Genomic DNA, 19,450 nt, shown 5'->3' with positions numbered 1-19,450 from the left:
ATCCAGGGCGTCGTAGATAATTTCAGGCCATTACCGGAATTATTGCGTCGTAGAAATTTCTGGGCCCATTGTGCGAGCACACGCCAGAAATTTCGTGGTCCCGTCCGCGTTAAATTAAATAAAATTGATTAAAATTAATAAATAAAATTAAGTACAATAATCAAGTTAATCGATATAAACAAATTGAACTTTAGGAGAACCGATAATAAATGAAAGATCGATTCAACCGACGCGAAAAGTCTGAAATAAAATTTAATTAATTAATAAATAAAGTTATTAAATAATGTTAATTAATAAATTACCGTAATAAAAATAATAATAATAAAAGAGATATTGCGTCAAGTGTCTGAACAGAACAGAAAAGAATCAAGGAAAATCCAAAGTAGTCAGTAACGCATACTTTGAAGAATCGAGTGAGAATCGGGTAAACGCAGTATCGAGATCTCTAACGGAAAATTTATTGTGGATACAGATAATGACAAAAATGGAAATTAATAAAAGTAATCGAATAAAAGAGATCGAAATTCGAATTTTTTATTTCAAATTTTTTTCTTTCTCATGGCAGCAATAGTTTATATTTATGAAATCATGCACCGTAAAAAATATTGTGTAAAATCAATACAGTTTGTGTGTTAAAAACGGTTGACACGAAATTTGTGTTGAAATTTCGACACAATCTTTGTGTAACCTCTTTTTAACACAAAGATTACGTTAAAATATCGCCACAAGAGGGCGCAAAGAATTCTACAGTAACACACAAAATGTGTTAATAAAGAGTGTATAACACATTTTTTATGTTTCAAAATAAAGTGACACAATCTTTGTGTTAGTTTAACACACTACAATTTTTAACACAAACCGTTTTCGACACAAATACACAATATTTTTTACTGTGTGACTACGCTGAAAATTTAAGCCTAAAATTTGAATATTTAAACCTCGTTCAAGAATTTTGAATGTTTCCGAGTGCTGTCTTTTGGACGTTTTCGAGCGACCCTTAAATATTAAAAATAAAGCTTATCGATTTTTTCACCATCAATTTGCATCATAATGAATGAAAATATAACCCGAGAAATAGAAATAATAAGTTATTTACATACTTGTTTATTTTTTAATTCAATTTTTAGGTTTTTTCGCTCATTCAAAACTTACCAAATTTTATTGTTTGGGACTGGCCTGTATATTTATGGTAATGCAAAAGTTATATTTTAGTGAAATGATAATAATTAAGTTATAAAAAAATACAAAAACTAACTCAAAGTATTAATTACATATTATCAATCAATATTCAAAATTCTTGACACCGTTGAAATATTCAAATTTTTGCCTGAAGTTTTCAGCATAGTCATGATTTTACAAATATAAACGATTGCTGCCACGAGAAAGAAAAAATTTAGAAATAAAAAATCCGAATTTCGATCATTTTTGATATTTTCAAAATTCGTGAGCGACCTCTTGAAAATTTTTTATCGAGCTGATTTTTGGAGAGGCTTCTTAAAATATTGTAGGCCACCAAATTTTCATAAGAGACTCGAAAAAAAAAATAGTCGGTTTTTTTGGGTCACCCTAATAAAGTATATAAGTTATAAGGTTTATAAGGTATAAGGTTTATAAGGTATAAGGTTTATAAGGTATAAGGTTAAAAGGTTAAATAAAAGATTTCTCAAAGGTAATTGTCGTAAATAAATAAAGGTATAAATTGTTAAATTAAAAAGTGGATTGAATTTATCATAAATTATCCTTCCTCTCCTCTCTCTTACAATTAATTAATTTACACCGACCCTGATGATCTAAGATCCGGCTCTGGGAGGCCGTTATCACTTCCAGTGGCGCCCTTGATAAAGGACGACCAGAGTAGCAGCATAGCCCTGTTATACATTTTTAAACTCAAATCTAACATAAAATTTCCTCTATATAGAGGAATGATTTTTAATCGTTTAGAAAAAGCAATACAAAAAAAAAGTTAATAATTAACGCTGAAAGTTTTTTTTTTAAATATCTTTAGGAGAGAACTTCCGCAGGTTTTTAAAAGGAACATTTCCTCATACTTAAGTGACACAGATTTGGCCAAATTATGTGAAGAAAAATAAAATTTATATTGTATAATTTCTAAAATCTATAATTGTAATCTTTAAAAATGAGAAGTATATAAATTATAATTAGAAAAAATTATTTTTTCAAAGATGACAAAAAATACATTTAAAATGCGTGTCATAATTACTTAATTCTAAATCTTGCCTTCTAATAACCCAACCTTTCACTAGAAACAATTACTAATTCGTTAATAATATACAACTTCATTAAGGATACAAAAGTTCAAATTTACGAGTGAAGAAAGTGAACAAAAGATTTATTTAGTCTAAACTGAGATACTGTTGCGTTCTCAGCTCGAACTATTCATTTCAGAAAGGTTCTACACTCAGAAAATTAAGTAATTGTGTTTATTATGCTTATTGCACGACTCATGAGGCGAAGCATCAGAGTGTGCTTTACAGTCGAAAAATTTTTTTCGCCTCACTTCGGCAACTATTTCAATTATTATACCCTTGTTAGTCCACGGAATTAAGATATTTTGCATACTATTTTGAAGAAAATTTAATGGAGATTAATTCCATACTTTTCAAAAATTTATTTAGTTCAATAAAAACGGAAAAAACATCAAAATAGTATAAAAAAATTTCCTGTACGTCAACTCTGAAACCCGTATAAATTGTAACTTGCGAAAAAATCCAGTAATTGAATCAAATTTAAAAAAAAAAAATTCTTCGCAAGAATTGTAGGTCTCCTATTGCGAATGGCTCAGAATAGATTAGAAGACTATTATTTTTACGAACTTAACAGTAAAATGAAAATAACTAGAAAACAATGCAGAATTTCAAAAAATTTTATTAAAAATAATTTGTAGGGAATAAAATTGTCTACAAAAAAGAGCTTATAATATTTTTTGATAAGTCTGATAATTTTTCTGGAAAAGTAAAAAGATCTGGAAATTTACTATAACTTGACTTCCAGCTCCAATAACTTTCGAATGGATGGATTTATCAAAAAATGATAAGAGATCTCTTTCGTAGAGCGTTAAATTCTCCACAAGAATATGTTATGGACTGATTTATATGAGATGCGAATGCCAAGCTAGAAAAATAAAAAAATAAAAAATTTTTTTTTCCCATGTTATTTAAATGGGAAATAGAAAATTACGATCCGCGACCTGTAAATCTTCAAATTAAGAACTCTTACTTTGACGAGGTCCTTATTTTGGCATTCTCGGGAAGAATTTTTTGGCCATTTGAAGAAATAACAAAAGTCGATTTTTTTGAAACACCCTAATATCTATAGTATAGATAAATAAGAAATAATGTATAATGAGGTCCTATAAATGGCAATTACCATATTGTAAGAGCACGAGGTCAAGAGCACATGGCTGTGTTAAAGGTTAACCTTAAATAATATTTTAAAAAAAATAATTGATGTAAATTCACGTTATGGTTTGTATTATTATTGTTTTAAAGTCAATTTAAATAAGACAGTGTCATAACTAAATATCAATCATAATATCACTCCGGTTTTTTATCAGAATATTATGCGTCCAAATTTCGTAGCGTATCAATGTCATAAAAAAAAAAAATTAATTTAAATCTACGGTGGAAAAAGTCGAATTTATCGTTATATATTCAAATATAAATGTTCTATGGCTAAAATTCGTATGGTGATAAATGTATTATTTTTTTATGATATTAAAATATTGCGATATTTGAGCTAGTAATAATTTATTATACAATATTTGTGATGAGTGCCCTCGCAGATTTGAATCACGGTGGAAACACGGTGGGTTTGTTCCACTTTACCACTGTGATTACGCGGTGTATCCACCATGATTCCACGATGGCTTTACCACCGTGTATACACGGTGTTTCCACTGTAATTACACGGTGGATACACCGTGAAACCACGGTGGTGAAATAGCACAAATCCACCGTGGAATCACGGTGGGTACCCCGCGTAATCACAGTGGAAACACCGTGTATACACAGTGGTCAAGCCACCGTAGAATCACGGTGGATACACCGCGTAATCACAGTGGATACACGGTGTTTACACTTCCACGGTGTTTCCACCGTGATTCAAATCTGCGAGGGTGTGAATGTAGCAGACATCAGACAAATTTGAATTGTTAATAAATCGTGTAAATAAGTAGTAAAATAAAACTTTAAAAAAAATGCGCATTTAAAAAATTTTGAAATCAATAAGTCCATTTTTTTCACGCTTATATATTTTTGTATGTGATATTTGGACATGTAATTAAGATGGTGTAGCGACTAAATATCACATAAAAAAATATCAAATCAGAAAATATGATTGCGTCTAATTATTATGTGTCAGAATATAATGCGTTCAAATTTATTAGCATATCAATATCATAGGAACAAAAATATCCTTTATATTGAAAGTGAAAAAAACCAAATTTATCGTTTTAAATTTAAATATAAATTTACCATCACTAGTATATTATATGGTGATCAATATATTATTTTTTCGTGATATTAAAATGTTGCGATATTTGAGCAAGGGATAATTTGGACGGGCGATAAATTTGTATAGTTCGACATATAAAATTATGACTGATATTTAGATAGCGACCAATAAGGTCTAAATTTATTTTTATAAAAATGTATATCGAGAAGCAATTTTAAGTCTAACTTTTACATATTTGTTTTCAGATATATTAATTTCATTGAAATTTGTTAATTTTTAAATTTGAATAATTTTGTGAATTGTCAGTATGCCCGAAAAAAGTTTACGATTTGCCGTTATATGTCTCGGTAACATGAACAGAAGCATGGAAGCCCATAAACGTCTGAAGAAAAAAGGTTTTGATGTTAAATCTTACGGAGTCTGCGATCAGATAGGAATGTTGTGTCACATCGAAGGAAAAGTGAATGTTTACTCATTCGGGATGAAGTACAGTTGCATTTACAACGATATGGTTAAAAAGAATAAAGACTATTATGAGAAAATAGGCTTACTGGGCATGTTGCAAAGGAATATGAAAATAAAATTTGGACCAGAGCGATTCCAATCGACGGAAGAACGATTCGATGTCCTTATTACCTGCGACGAGAGAGCTTATTTTCGAGTTAAAGACTTTATGGAAGCAAAAAATGGAGATTCTTCTTCTAGTAAGCAGCCAGTTTACTTGATCAACGTTGATATCAAAGATGGAATTGCAAGTGCTGCCACTGGTTCCCTTCTTATTTGTGAATTAGCCACGATGATAGCCGGCTGTGAAAATTTGGATGACAATTTTGATGATTTAGTTGCTAGATTTGAGACTGATGTGTACAAGAAACCCATACTAAGATCTGTATTATTTAATTGAGATGACTTTTTTGTAATTATAAGTATACAATAAGTTTGATAATTTATTTTTTTTTAGACTATTTCAGATGAGCTGTAAATTTCCCTGATAGCAAATTTTTTTTCAAAAATCTGCTGTTCAACATTCACGGTTAAATTATCGTCAAATTCATGTTGTCAAAATTTTGACTAATGAACCATAAGTTGACGTAATTCTACACAGAAAAAACAAATATCGTGAGTTAAGAAAATATTTTTGAAGACAAACGTTTTCGGGAACCAAGTCAAGATTTTCTTGAGCCAAGAGAATTCGTCTTGGTTGGAAAAGATTTCTACTTTATCTGAGAAAATTTAGGTCTCCAAAAAAATTTTCTTGAATCAAGAATATTTACCTTCAGTCGAGAATTTTTTTTTTGTGTGTACAGCCCTTATTAGAGTGCAAGTTTACAGCAATTTTTACCGAAAATTGCAAGAAAAATTTTGACAAGTAAAAGTTACTTCCAAATTGACGTCAAGTTTGGGCCGTAGATTTCCGTCGACTTGCGATCAAAGCTATCAGGGATTTCGATATTTTATTTTAGCGTCGTTTTTATTATTGTTAATATATTTGTAACAAAATTATGTCATGTGGTTTTTTAAATTATAAATTGATGTTAATAAATTTTTTTTTAACCATAAAATTATCTTGAGTATGAAAATAATTATTTTAAAAAATTTATTTTCAAATATAGAATAACTTTCAGAATGTTTAAAGGTGGGAAGTTCTGACCAAATTTCCGCATTTTATGTTTCTAATGACATCACTCGAATGTCATACATTTTTTTTTCAGAAACTATAAAAGTTGCCGTAACAACAGTCGATTAATAAATTAAATGAAAAGTAAAATTCAAAAATATGATCCTGAAGTTAGAAAATAATTAAAAGTTTTTGGATTTTTTTTTAAAAATAAATTACAAAAATTAAAAACAAAATAAAAATGTACACTTATAGAAAATGAAAAAAAACTACATGTTCATTTTCTTGAAATTTTTTTTTTTTATAATTTATCGTTTCTAAAACAAATTCAAAAACTATTCGAAGTTGGCTAACTTTAGTATGATTTCAAAAATTTGCTCATTTAGCCTAGCCTCGAATTCAAACATACAGTGACAGGTTATGACATCTGGAGTAAAAATTTCGAACCATAACCCGAGTATCCAGCATCCAGTGGGATGTAAAATTTACAGTCCGTCACTGATGACGCTGATACGCCATTGTCTATTGCAACGTGGATATCTATTTTACATAAATTTAATTAAACAAAGGCAATTACATAACGTATTGTCACACCGATAATTTATTGGCGTGTGAAGTGATTAATTTATCACTTATCTAATTAATTTCAATTACTAAATAACCGTCAGGATTTACGAGTTAGATATATTTCAGTCGTTTAACCTCGAACTCAACGCATGCTTTTTCGTCCATTGTAACTACGTAAGTATTCTACATCTTTCTTGGCATCCACATGTTCAAAATCACAAAAAACTTTTTGCAGACATCCAAAAATGGCCGCGGCGGAGGGAAAACCATCAAACAAAGAGGAAATGGATAAATTGTACTGGTCCCTTGTGATGGCACTCCGAAACGGGAATCGAGAACTGGCTCATTCGCTACTGAAAGAAGGCGCTCCGGTCAACAACGACCGCCGGGAACCCTACCCTTCTCCGCTTTACTACGCGATAATTTCAGGCAACATTGAAATGGTAAGAATGCTGTTAGAAAGAAAAGCTGATATTTACTTTATAAATAAATATGGCGATCAACCATTTAATGCAGCGCTGAAACAAAATACTGTACCGATTCTTAAACTTTTTGGAGAGTTTGCCGTTAATTGTACATATATAACAAGTAAAGATTTTATACGGCTGCTTCATTTCATGATGAAAAAAAAAACTATGCGAAGCTGCGCTGAAAATTTAATGGCAAATCGTCCGGCTCATATTGATTTCGATCAGGTTCCCTTTATTGAGAAAACTTTCCACGAAGCTTGCGTCTACGGGTACTTGAGTTTCGTCAGAATATTTTTGGACAGTGGCGTCAATATCAATGCAGTGGGAAAATTCAAAAGTACTAAGGAATGGAGAACTGCTTTAGGTCTTGCATGTGAGTATGGCCATCATGGAATAGTCGAATTTCTGCTGGACAGAGGAGCTGAGCTAGACGTTGAATGCACGGGCATTCCCTTACAATTGGCCTGTGAGTCAGGCAATAAAGACATAGTAGAACTGCTGGTCCAAAAAGGCGTTGATGTCAACATAAAAGATGCCAATGGACGGGCGGCTGTCGACATCGCAGCTGAAAATTCTCACGTGGATGTTGTGGTCTATCTGTTGAAATTCGAAAATCTCGAGCTAAAGTTCGACCAGATTAAGTCGATAATCGTCGACTTTACGGAAGACAATAAACCGATAATAATAGAAAGCATTTTCTCGTTTCTAGAAAAATTGAGCTGGGAAAATTGTTTGAAGAACGGAATAGACAGTAGCGTAATTGAAAATTTAATGAAGCTGCCGTTAATTTACAAAGCCACTGGTTTCGGTCACGTCGACTGTATATCGACTTTGGTTAAATTTGGGTTCGATATAAATCACAAAAATGGTGAAGGCAAAACTCCACTGCATCGGGCTTCTGCAAATTGCGATCATAAGCTTATACTCAGGCTCCTGCAATATGGCGGAGATATTTCTGTAACTTGCGACCAGGGTAAAACGCCATTTGATTACGTGGTTAAGAAAAAACCAGAGGGAACTATGAACCGTAGAATATTTTACAGACTTGTCCAAGACAACGAGTCTCGTCTTATTAAATATGATATCAATATTGTCAATACTTTTGCGCAATATTTCATCAAAATGAAGTTATTGAAGCTCGATGTCAATGAAAATAACTATAGAGACGCTGTAGAAAATTCTACGACTCCATTTAAAAAGATGAAGAAATATGAGCAAGAAGTTGAAAGAATGAAAAATAAGTTTATAAGTAATATGAGTTTTTACGACATCGCCAGAGCTCAGCCAAATCAAATGATCTTGTACTTAGAACGTGATGGTGTTTTTGAGACACTCAAGTCTGAAAAGTACATGTCTGAGTTTCCCGAGTACGCTGATGTTATCAAGGGTAACTTTGAAAGAGTTTATGTAAAAAGGGAGTTGTTGGATGAAGCTGACAAGTTGGCGATTTTTGACGACATTCGGGCACTTCCTTATTATTGCATGAAGGAAATTATTAAACATTTCAGCAATGTTGATTTGCAAGTGTTAATTTACAGACACAAGTGGTGCAGAAATTGTAAGCATGAAAAAGCTGTTGATGTTGTTAACAGTTTTAAAAATTATGCTACGGCACATCGCCACAAGAGATTGAAACGATAGTTTATATATTTTATGTAAGTCAAGTTCTGCATTTTTTTAGCACATCTGTGACAATATTAAAGATTTTAAACTCGTAATGCTCGATACCATTAATATCATAAAATATTTTGATAACATTTTAGTGTTTTTTTAATTAAGAATTTCTGTTTTTTATAATTTAATTTTCTTTTTATTAAATATAAGAAAAAGGGGCAAAATGGGCCTCTGAGAAAAAAATTATAGTGAGTTTTTTTTCTAGTTCTAGTTCTAAGTTATTACAGAAAAAAAGGATTTCTTGGCGTAAGAAAAATTCTCAGGAAATGAAAACTAAAATTTTCTCAGGGCAAATAAAAATTTTCTCGGGGTGAGTAAAACTTTTTTGCGCCAAGAAATCTTTTTTTTTCCTGTGAATATTTTAAGTTTTGAAAAAAATTTGAAGGTATGGATCAAAAAATATCAATGTTGGGAAAAATGAACCGGTTTAAAAAAAATGTAATTTTTAATTGACAAATATTTTATGTTTATTTATAAATATTATACGCCTACACGAGTCAACTAGGGAATTGAAACTCGAATTAACAATTTGATTACCATACTAGCAAATTATTTTTTTTATTTTAATCATAGTCAAAAATATTAATTTATTTAGTATAAATATTAAATGAGTAATATATATTATATATCTTAAAATGTATTGAGATAAATACAGTTGAAATTAATAAAAAAAAAAAAAAAAGAAAGTTTGTCAGCTATCTCGTCAATCATGTCAATGCGTTTAATCGGTATCGGTTATAAAAGTGCCTCGCCTACGTGCCGTGTCAATAAGATTTTACGATATCGGAATTAAACACTTCATTGGATATTTAAGATGACGACGATGATGATGATTTTGAATGATATTTTTTATTTGGTACTGAAGTTATGATCACGATAAAAATGATAATCGCTTTATGATGAAAGCGAGTATGAGCTGCCTCGAGATTATTTATCTTTACCAACCCAGAAAAGCGGTCAGAATTTTAAAAAATCACCAAACAAACAAGTCCCTAAATGACAAAAATTATCAGGGAACCAGGAATTTATCTTTTAAAAATGTGATAAGAAATCTTTGCATAAAAATCACTTAATAAATGTTTGGAGAAAAAAAAAAAAACATTTTTTTTTGTTGACTCAGTCCGATGTCAAGGCTCATATCTTATTTTTTATTTTTTTTTCTTTATCTGGCATTTTTATACTTTTCCTTTTTCTTCCAATTCTTTAAGAGTCGTAAAAGGACCTCCAAAGGATTTACCAGGTCACTTTTAATGGCAATACATAGTGACATTTCGTACGAAACACAACGGGAGATGAGTGGGATATATGTTTTTTTTTTTTAGTCTACTTAAAGTTTGACGCAGGTTTATAACTATATATATATATATATATATGAGTTATTCATGTACTGAAATTATTTTGCTTATTAATTTTCAGCCGTAAATTTGTGAAAGTCTGTAATTTTTTAATTTTTGAAAAAGTTCGAAAAACAGAGATTTGATAAATTTCCCAGGGTATAACTTCAAGTTGAGCGATTATTCTGATTATGGTACATTAACATGGTTATAGTGATTATTTTTTTTCTAAAATATAGTTATTTGAAAAAAAAATTTGTCATAGTTTTTACTTTTAAGCCTAATTTTGATAATTTTCAAAATTACTATTTGGTCATAAAGTATTGACCTTAATTTTAAAACATGAATAACTTGTGTTTAAAAAAATCGTATTAGAACATGAAACACATAGATCGTTAGATTAAAGTCTCTTCTACTCCTATCCAAAATTTCATGAACCTAAAAAATTTTTTACCCGAGATATAACCAATTGAATATAAGCTTTTCTATTTTTCACGCAGGTGATTATGAGCAGTTAACCCTTAAAGCTTACCATAATGATCTATTGTCATCATTTTTGTTAAAAACGTCTAAGCCATAAAAGTTTGGTTTCTATACCCGCGAGACTCAGAATTTTTAATTTTTTTTTGTTTGTTTACTATAGGCGCCGATAGCAAAAATACAAATTCCTCAAACTATTTGCTAAATTTTCTGACCATAGTTCTTACACTGGACAACACAACGAAATAGTTTCCCAGGTATATTTCAGTGACTACGCCGATGGGCTACGTATCACTCACGAAAGGTTGTTAAGCCTATGACTGTCATAAACTCCTGGGTGAAAACTAAAAAAGCTTATAATTCAAAAGAATCGCGATCAGTATCAGTAATCGTTCACGTTAAATACTCAATATCACTTTCTGCGCAGATACAAATTTGAATCTAATTCGTATCTTAATTAGATCTCAAGATAGTCCGTGACGATAAATTATAAATTATAGCAATAATTTATAAGAAATAAAATCTTTTTTTTTGTGAACTCTATTCGGAAAGGATCCACTATACAAAAAAAAATCAGCGTAGCAACAGAACATTTATTTACCAAGTTATAAACAATCAAAGTTGGTGCTTGAATTTATACCCCTCAAAAACCACGTTTTTCAACCTTCAATTGCTTATATTTCGGGTAAAAAATTTTTCAGGTTCATGAAATTTTGGATATGAGTAGAAGAGACTTTAATCTAACGATCTATATGTTTCGCGTTCTAATGCGATTTTTTTAAACACAAGTTATTCATGTTTTAAATTTAGGGTCAATACTTTATGACCAGATAGTAGGTAAAAATTTTGAAGCTAACACAGAAGTCATTTGAATATCTCTTATTTTTAAAGTCCAGTACTCTTATTTATTTTTGTACTTGCAGTTTTTAATTACAAACTCTACCTACAGGAAAAAAAAATTTTTCAAATTTATCGGATGTTTATTTTTTGGCCAAATCAAAAATTTATTAATTTGACGAGAATGATACTTATGAATTTGTATGACTCAGCGAATTAGTTACAAACATAATAATAGCTTTTGCGCTTGAGGTGTGCAAAAAAATGATCAATACGATTGCCGCCATATTGTCGTCTACTTAAACTCAAGTTTAAAAATTGCTAAGATTGGCTCGATGACCTGTAACACAAAGCTTTTACATGGGTCATTTCTCTTAGTGGGTTTTCCAAAACTACATTTGTCGATGTTGATATTTCTATCCACACACTGTACGCAACATCAGATACTAAAGTCTTGAGCACTTTACCAAATTGCTTTTGGAATCAAATTATCTTACAATATAAATACTTTTAGTCACTAATTATTTTTCCATCGCTCTCGAGGACACTAGGTCATTACTTAAAGTTTTAGTAACTATTTTAAAACGATACACAACTCTATCAATAATTTTTTTATTTTTTATGGATGTAATATTCCCTAAGGGTGAAAATTTATTTAAGCTTTTCAAAGTTTTAATCGGTTTACTAGATTTCAAGGTTCAAGTTTTTGGTAGATAAAAAATTTAACTGTTAATATTTTATAGGGACAAGTTTATTTCAGATACTCGAGGGTTCAGAAAAAGGTCAAAAACTTAAATGTTTTATTGAGTACTTGCAAGTTTGTAAATTCAATTGTAAAAAAAAAAAAATTTTACTATGAATTATATAAAATCATATGTTTATTAACTTGGTAAAATATATAAACGGTTTGAAATGTATAAATAATATTCTTAGGTCCTTGAAAATTTAAAATTAAGTTGATTCATATCCATTTAAATAATAATTATAAATGCAATCAAAGTTACAAGTCTAATTCACGCCTCCATAAGTTTAAGTAGCTTCGATTTACGCCTTTGTAAGTGAGTTGATTCATTTAAAGCTTTTACAATGATTATGTTCTAAAAACTCTAATGTAGGTTTTCAATGCTCACTTAGGTTCCAAGAATGCCTTAGATTTTTACTCGGGTGTAGTAAAAGATTGTATACTGATCGAAGGATTTCTTAGAATTTAGAAATATTTCTCAGTATTGAAGAAATCATTTCTTTGTATTTAACAAATATTTCTTACTATTTAAGAAATAATTTTTTAATAGCTAAGAAATCATTTTTTAAGACGTGATTTCTTAACTATACCCTAGCAGACCTGATTTACCGTAAATTTACGGTAATTTTACCGTAAATCTACTGTAGAATACCGTAAAATTCGAGTAGATTTACCGTAAATTACGGTAAAACCACCGTAAATTACGGCAAACCCACCGTAAATTACGGTAAAACCACCGTAAATTACGGTAAATTCACCGTAATTTACGGTAAATCGCTATTTTACGGTGGATTACCGCAATTTACGGTGGGTTTACCGTAATTTGGGTCCGTTAGGGCGATGTTTAAAAAATGATTTCTTAAACACTAAGAAATCTTTTTAAATGCTAAGAAATCCTTCTATCAGTGTAGTAGCGGGTACTCCAATGTGTAGTAAAAGATACTGCATAAAGAGTACTGACAATTAAATATTGTAGTAAAAACATTGATGATGGTAGTTGGTGTTACTGCACGCGTGGTTGAGGTGACTCCCAAATTAGAGTTTGCATTTCTTTTCTCCAACTTGTAGTAACCGTAAGTACAAATGTTGTTGTATCCCTGTTTAAAAAATCTCATATAATCCAATAGATTCTTATAAATTCCCATAGAGATTTTATAAGAATGAATGAGTTCTATGAGAAGTGCTATAGTTAAGTATACACTGTAAAAAATTTGTTGGACCCGGCGTAGTATAAATGTCTCGGTGTGAAAATTACACCAAATTCGGTGTAAAAATTTAGGCGGTGTGAATTAAAAATTTTTACTCCACAAAACGTGTAAATGTATAATTTATAACATTTTGCGTTAAAAATAATTAATCATAAAAATATTGAAATGTTCAAAATACTACTTAATATCTTAATAAAATTAATTTAGTTATTGATTAAGTAGTTAAAAATATTCAATGATCGTTTGTTGCTCATTAATCGAAATTACAATGAGCAACACGGAATGGTGTAAAAAAAGTAGATTACACCGTGTTACAATTACACGGATGGAAAATTTACACCGAGAGAATTTTACACCGTTATTTCACACTACATGGCCGTGTTAAGTTCTCCAGGTCCATTTTTACACCGAAATTTTTTACAGTGTAGGGCCTTATATACACTGTAAAAAATCACCGAGGTAAGTCCAAGCGGTGTAGGTGTTAAAATCAGCGGTGTTAAATTTCAACACCGAAAGCGTTGTGAAAATAACGCCACCGCCAGTGTAAATATTCTGTACCGGTGTTAAAAAAAATTCCCCGGTGTTAAAATAACGCCGCCACTGGTGTAAATATTCTAGATCGGTGTTAAAATAACGTCACCGCCGGTGTAGATATTCTCTACCGATGTTAAAATATTTTACTTTGTGAATATTTTTATTTACTCGATCACTCTACACGGAAAAAAATTAATCGTGAATGCAACATGATGCAGTCTTGGTAAATAAACATGATGAAATCATGTTGCATCCACATGATTTGTCATGTCTCGGCTACATGATAATCATGTTGCGGTAACATGAGAAAATCATGTGAATGCAACATGATTTGTCATGTTTCGGCTACATGATAATCATGTTGCGGTAACATGAGAAAATCATGTTGCATTCACATGATTTGTCATGTTTCGGCTACATGAAAATCATGTTGCTGCCACATATTGTCATGTAGCCGAAACATGACAAATCATGTTGCACTCACATGATTTTCTCATGTTACCGCAACATGATTATCATGTAGCCGAAACATGACAAATCATGTTGCATTCACATGATTTTCTCATGTTACCGCAACATGATTATCATGTAGCCGAAACATGACAAATCATGTGAATGGAACATGATTTCATCATGTTTATTTACCAAGACTGCATCATGTTGCATTCACGATTAATTTTTTTCCGTGTACTTGTTAATAAATGATATTTTTTATTAATTTTCATAAAGAACTGACATTTTTTGTGTTTTATAATCTTTAAAGTTAATACTCCAAGCGGACGCAGTTTACCCCGTTTTTGCGCCGGTATTTTAACACCACCGAATTACGGCTCCTACACCGGTGTAATTTCATTTTAACATCGGGCGGAGTTAAAATGAGTCCATTTTTAACACCGCTCTTTTTATAGTGTACATAAAGCTATAAGAATCTATCGGATTTTCTAAGCAGGGTAGAAACTAAATTTTTTTTTCCGTGTAGCTATTTAAGTAAAAAATATAGCCCATTGTTATAATAATTGATAATAAGCAAAGAGTATTGCAGATTATTTAAATGTCTGGTATTTATCAAAAAAATATTTTTAGTTATTTCGATATTTAACGAGCTGTTAAAAAAACAGAAATCGACTGATTAAATTAAAAGATAAAGTGTATATTGACACAGTCAAAATTGTACGAATCAATGATTTGCTGAAAAATATTTATAATTAGTTGTCTTTTGTAAAAAAGTAAGCACTGAGTGTTTCTTTAAGGAGATAACGATCAATATATATATACATATATACCCGAGTCATAATAATTCTGAATTGATAACTGATAAGTATTCCTTAAGCTGCATACTGCCACTGTAAGTAAAAACTTTTTAAAGAAAAAATTTATTTGTAATTTATAATTAATTTAATTTTTTAAATTATTAATTTAAAAGAAAAGTCAAGATGCGCTTCGCAATCGTTTGTCTGTTGGCTGCTACAGCTGTCACTGTATCATCTGCATATCCCAGGTATGATTCCCAAAGAAGTCAGCCCTATGGTTTCCGGTTTGAAAATTCTCCATCAGATCAATATCTGAATGCTATAGCAGGAGAAGGAAATGACAACTTTAATAATCAAGTCATAGCAGATAGTACCCAACTTAATGGAATTTCTAATGAAAATTCTGGCAACGTCCGTTATGCGAATTCTCCTATCCATCAACGTGTCCTTGCTAACTCGGGAAAAGGCCAGAACAACCATGGCAATTTGGCCGCAGCAACTGGTAAACAGGATAACAGTATTGTTAACAAAAATCGCCCGGGATATTCCTCTACTGTGGACTTAGAAAATGCTCCTGTATATCAAGATGCCACCGCAGAGGTAGCAAACGGAGACAATTTGGCCATCGCAAATGCTTACCAAGATAATAGAGTAGAAAACGATAATGGACGTATCAGGTCCGTTAATTCTCCTATTTATCAGCATATCGCTGCTAAGGCAGAAGGAACAGACAACGATACTCGACAACGCACGGCCATAGCAAACGCTGATCAAAACAATGCATTAGGAAAGAATAAAAAGCGTCAAAATGGCACAGCTAGAGCATCAGGATATGGAAACTTTAAAAGTACGGCCACAGTAGATAATGTAGACCCTAATAATTAACTTGACGCTTAAATTTTCACTATCGATATTTTTGTTGGTGATGTAAACATTTTTTTAGCAGTTACTCAAACAATAATATTTTGAAAATTTTTAAATGTTAGCTCCTTCAGACATATGTATTCAATTATTTCGAAAATATCCGACCACTTAAAAATCATATCTGATTTTTCTAAAAATCTATAATGAAGTTTCAAAAAATGTCAAAATGATTGTATGTTTGCTAATTGAACTAAAATAAATACTTGCTATCTGTAAAAATATTAATTTATTAAAAAACCAAAAACATCCTAAAGATCTTATTTATTAATTTAAACATCTGACATTTATCAAGAAAATATTTAGTTATTAAGATATTTAACGAGCTGTTAAAAAAACATAAATCGACTGATTAAATTAAAAGACACACTATATGTTAATACAGTTAAATTTGTTGAAACAATGATTTGCTGAAAAGTATTCATAATTAGTTATCTTTTGTACAAAAATAAGCACTGTGTGTTTCTTTAAGGAGATAACGATCTATATATATATCCGACTCACAAAAACCCTGAATTGAAAACTGATAAATATTCCTTGAGCTGAATACTGTCACTGTAAGTAAAAACTATCTTTAAAAAAAAGTACTTTATTAACTTATAACTAATTTATCTTTTATAATTATCAATAAAAGACAATAAATTTGGGATGCGTTTCGCAATTTTTTGTCTGATGGCTGCTACAGCTGTCTCTGTGTCCGGTGTAAATTCTAAAAGATATAGTTTCTACCTCGATCAGTCTCCATCAACTCAAAATACTCATGCTTTGGCAGGACAAGGAGATAACAACGCTCATAATAGGGCCATAGTAAATGACATCCAACTTAATACAATTACTAACGAAGATGGGTCTGGAAATAATGGCCCTTCTGGTGTCTACAATGGAAATACTCCGTTATATCAACGTGTCGTGGCTGATGCAGGACAAGGCAAGAACAATTATGACAATGCCGCCTTAGCACGTGGATACCAAGATAATACGATCAACAACATAAATCGGCCGGAAAATCCCTCTGGTATCGACGTACCAAATTCTCCTACTTATCAAGAAGCCATTGCACGGGTTGCAAACGGAGACAATTTGGCCGTAGCGAATGCTGAACAAAATAATTCATTGTACAACAAAAATAAATCTTACATCAACGCTCCAAATTCTCCTCTCTATCAGAGGGCCACTGCTGAGGCAGAAGGAACAGGCAACGATTCTCGACCACGATTGGCCGTAGCAAATGTTTATCAAAATAATACACAAACGAACGGAAGTGACCGTCGACCTATGTCTCAAAAAGGCACAACTGTAGCAGGAGGATATGGAAACTTCAAAAGTAAAGCCACAGTGAATAATAAACAAGATTAGTAAATTAACAACTTAAATTTTCACTATAGATACTTTTGTCGCTGACATAAGCAAGTTTCTTATCAGTTGCTCAAATGATGATACTCAAAAATTTTCAAATTTTTGTTCCTAAAGACCTGTGGTGTACTTAATTAATTCATGTATATTCAATTTCAAAAATATCCGACTTTTCAAAAAATCTGTAAAGATGCTTCAAAAAATGTCTAATGATTGTATGTTTGCTAATTAAACTAAGATAAATACTTACTATCTGTCAAATTATTAATTCTTTTAAGAAACATCCTAATCATCTTATTTATAGGCTATCTAAGAAACAATATGGCCTATAGCTATAATGATTGGTAATAAGCAAAGAGTACTGCTGATTAATTTAATACCCGGTAATTACCCAAAAATACTTTTAATGTTTTAGATACTTAACGAACTGTTAAAAAAAAAACAAATCAACTGAATAAATTGACTGATACAATGTATATTGACACAGTTGAAATCGTATAAATATAAAATTTACTAAAAAATATTGATAATTAGTCAACTTTTGTAAAAAAATAAGCACTGTTGGTTTCTTTAAGAAAATAAGGATAAAAAAAAATTCATATATATATATATATATATATATATATAACGGGAAAGGGGGGGCAAAAGGAGGTGACCCCAAAATTTTATAAAAAAAAATGTTATTTTTTGAATGTTTTTTAAACATTCCAAAATCACTTTTGTAAATATAATTGAGCATTATTTTGAATATTTTGCTTGTTGAACTTTTTCAAAACTCGAGTGTCAGTCAAAAAAAAAATTACAATGGATATTTTATTTTTCAAATTATTAAAATTACTATAACTCGGAAACTATGGACTTTAGCAACTTGACTCATAGGACTTTTTTCGAAAGGAATAAAATTTTCTATAAAATTCCTACTAACACTTTTAGTGTACTTTCATTGGTTATGTTCTGCAATCCAATAAAGGTCAATTTCATAGGAAAAATGACTTCCGCAACGGACACAAGTGAAACAGCTGAAATTACAGCTAAGTAACTACGGGCACTTTTGAAGAACACCAAATGCCCTACAATTTGTGACCAAAACCGCGTCGATATTATAAAATGCAACTGAGTATTAGAAACTTAAAAAAAAAAGTAATTTAATTTACGTGTATTTTAAATGGGAAATCTTTGAAATCAAATGGAAAGTACTTAAGATTGAAATTGAGAGCTCAAACTTGGCAAGAATTTTTGTTTTAGCATAAAGAATAATATTTTGGTTGATGAGAAACGAAAAACAAATTTTCGCCGGAAACGAAGCACCCTAATATATGGCTTAATTTTCAAACGTCGTAAGTGACAAGAAGCTGATTTTAAAAATATTTGAAAATTTTTATAGCCTTCAATACTTGAAAATTAGCCATCTAGACCTTAAGTGTGGGTTAAGACGTTTGAGAATTATGCCATCAACATGTCAAAAAAATTCGTTTTTTTTCTTTGCTGCCATATCGAAAATAGTTAGTCTTTAATATAAGAAAAATAGTTTCCAAAGCCCAGCTATGTGACTTCAGTACAGAAGCGGCGCACTTGAAAATAAGATTCCCCATGACTTTTGAGTGGAAAAATTTGTTTATTTCAGTTTCATGTGTACTTATAAATTTTTCGCTGACGCACGTGCGTATACGCCTCTACCACGACCTGTGCTGTTATATAGAGACGTTAATTTCCTACAAGTTTTTTTGTTTAAGCACAATAATAGTCATCCTTGTATATTCCTAAATTATTAAATAGGTTATGTATGCATCAATTGTGGCCAATTTTCTCATTTTTCCAATATTTTTAATATCCGTTTTGATTTTTCAATTAATTACAAACAGCAAGGAAATGAAATAAAGAGGCATAGAAAATTTTAATAGTACAGTAGTTTTAAAATAATATAATATTATGGTAATCATTCCTATACTACTATGGTAACGATTACTATGATCGTGCGGTAACCATTGC

At 30.8% G+C, this 19,450-nt stretch overlaps 4 protein-coding genes across 4 annotated transcripts; all 4 read left to right on the top strand.

Moving 5' to 3' along the window:
• The first annotated feature begins 3,399 nt into the window (after positions 1–3,399).
• LOC130671632 (RNA polymerase II subunit A C-terminal domain phosphatase SSU72-like) lies at positions 3,400–5,936 on the top strand. The gene is made up of 2 exons (XM_057475654.1): positions 3,400–3,485; positions 4,719–5,936. The coding sequence occupies exon 2, from the start codon at positions 4,781–4,783 to the stop codon at positions 5,375–5,377; it is 597 nt and encodes a 198-aa protein (XP_057331637.1). The 5' UTR covers positions 3,400–3,485; positions 4,719–4,780; the 3' UTR covers positions 5,378–5,936.
• Positions 5,937–6,903: 967 nt separating this feature from the next.
• Positions 6,904–8,769, top strand: LOC130671965 (ankyrin repeat domain-containing protein 50-like). Its single transcript, XM_057476118.1, has one exon. It carries the CDS (start codon positions 6,904–6,906, stop codon positions 8,767–8,769), a length of 1,866 nt encoding a protein of 621 aa, XP_057332101.1.
• Positions 8,770–15,139: 6,370 nt separating this feature from the next.
• On the top strand, positions 15,140–16,355 carry LOC130671244 (AAC-rich mRNA clone AAC11 protein-like). Its single transcript, XM_057475016.1, has 2 exons — positions 15,140–15,282; positions 15,361–16,355. Exon 2 carries the CDS (start codon positions 15,371–15,373, stop codon positions 16,070–16,072), a length of 702 nt encoding a protein of 233 aa, XP_057330999.1. The 5' UTR covers positions 15,140–15,282; positions 15,361–15,370; the 3' UTR covers positions 16,073–16,355.
• A 179-nt stretch (positions 16,356–16,534) lies between these two features.
• LOC130671243 (uncharacterized protein DDB_G0283357-like) lies at positions 16,535–17,727 on the top strand. The gene is made up of 2 exons (XM_057475015.1): positions 16,535–16,665; positions 16,743–17,727. The coding sequence occupies exon 2, from the start codon at positions 16,757–16,759 to the stop codon at positions 17,462–17,464; it is 708 nt and encodes a 235-aa protein (XP_057330998.1). The 5' UTR covers positions 16,535–16,665; positions 16,743–16,756; the 3' UTR covers positions 17,465–17,727.
• Positions 17,728–19,450: the final 1,723 nt, after the last annotated feature.

This window comes from Microplitis mediator, chromosome 7, assembly GCF_029852145.1.
Source record: "Microplitis mediator isolate UGA2020A chromosome 7, iyMicMedi2.1, whole genome shotgun sequence".
NCBI lineage: Eukaryota > Metazoa > Arthropoda > Insecta > Hymenoptera > Braconidae > Microplitis > Microplitis mediator.
Note: the sequence above shows the minus strand (reverse complement) of the source record. Positions and strands in the feature narration are given on the sequence as shown.

Excerpts from the sequence above, each read along its gene's own strand:
- LOC130671965 (XM_057476118.1), top strand. The coding sequence starts at position 6,904 with ATGGCCGCGGCGGAGGGAAAACCATCAAACAAAGAGGAAATGGATAAA.
- LOC130671244 (XM_057475016.1), top strand. The coding sequence starts at position 15,371 with ATGCGCTTCGCAATCGTTTGTCTGTTGGCTGCTACAGCTGTCACTGTA.
- LOC130671632 (XM_057475654.1), top strand. The coding sequence starts at position 4,781 with ATGCCCGAAAAAAGTTTACGATTTGCCGTTATATGTCTCGGTAACATG.
- LOC130671243 (XM_057475015.1), top strand. The coding sequence starts at position 16,757 with ATGCGTTTCGCAATTTTTTGTCTGATGGCTGCTACAGCTGTCTCTGTG.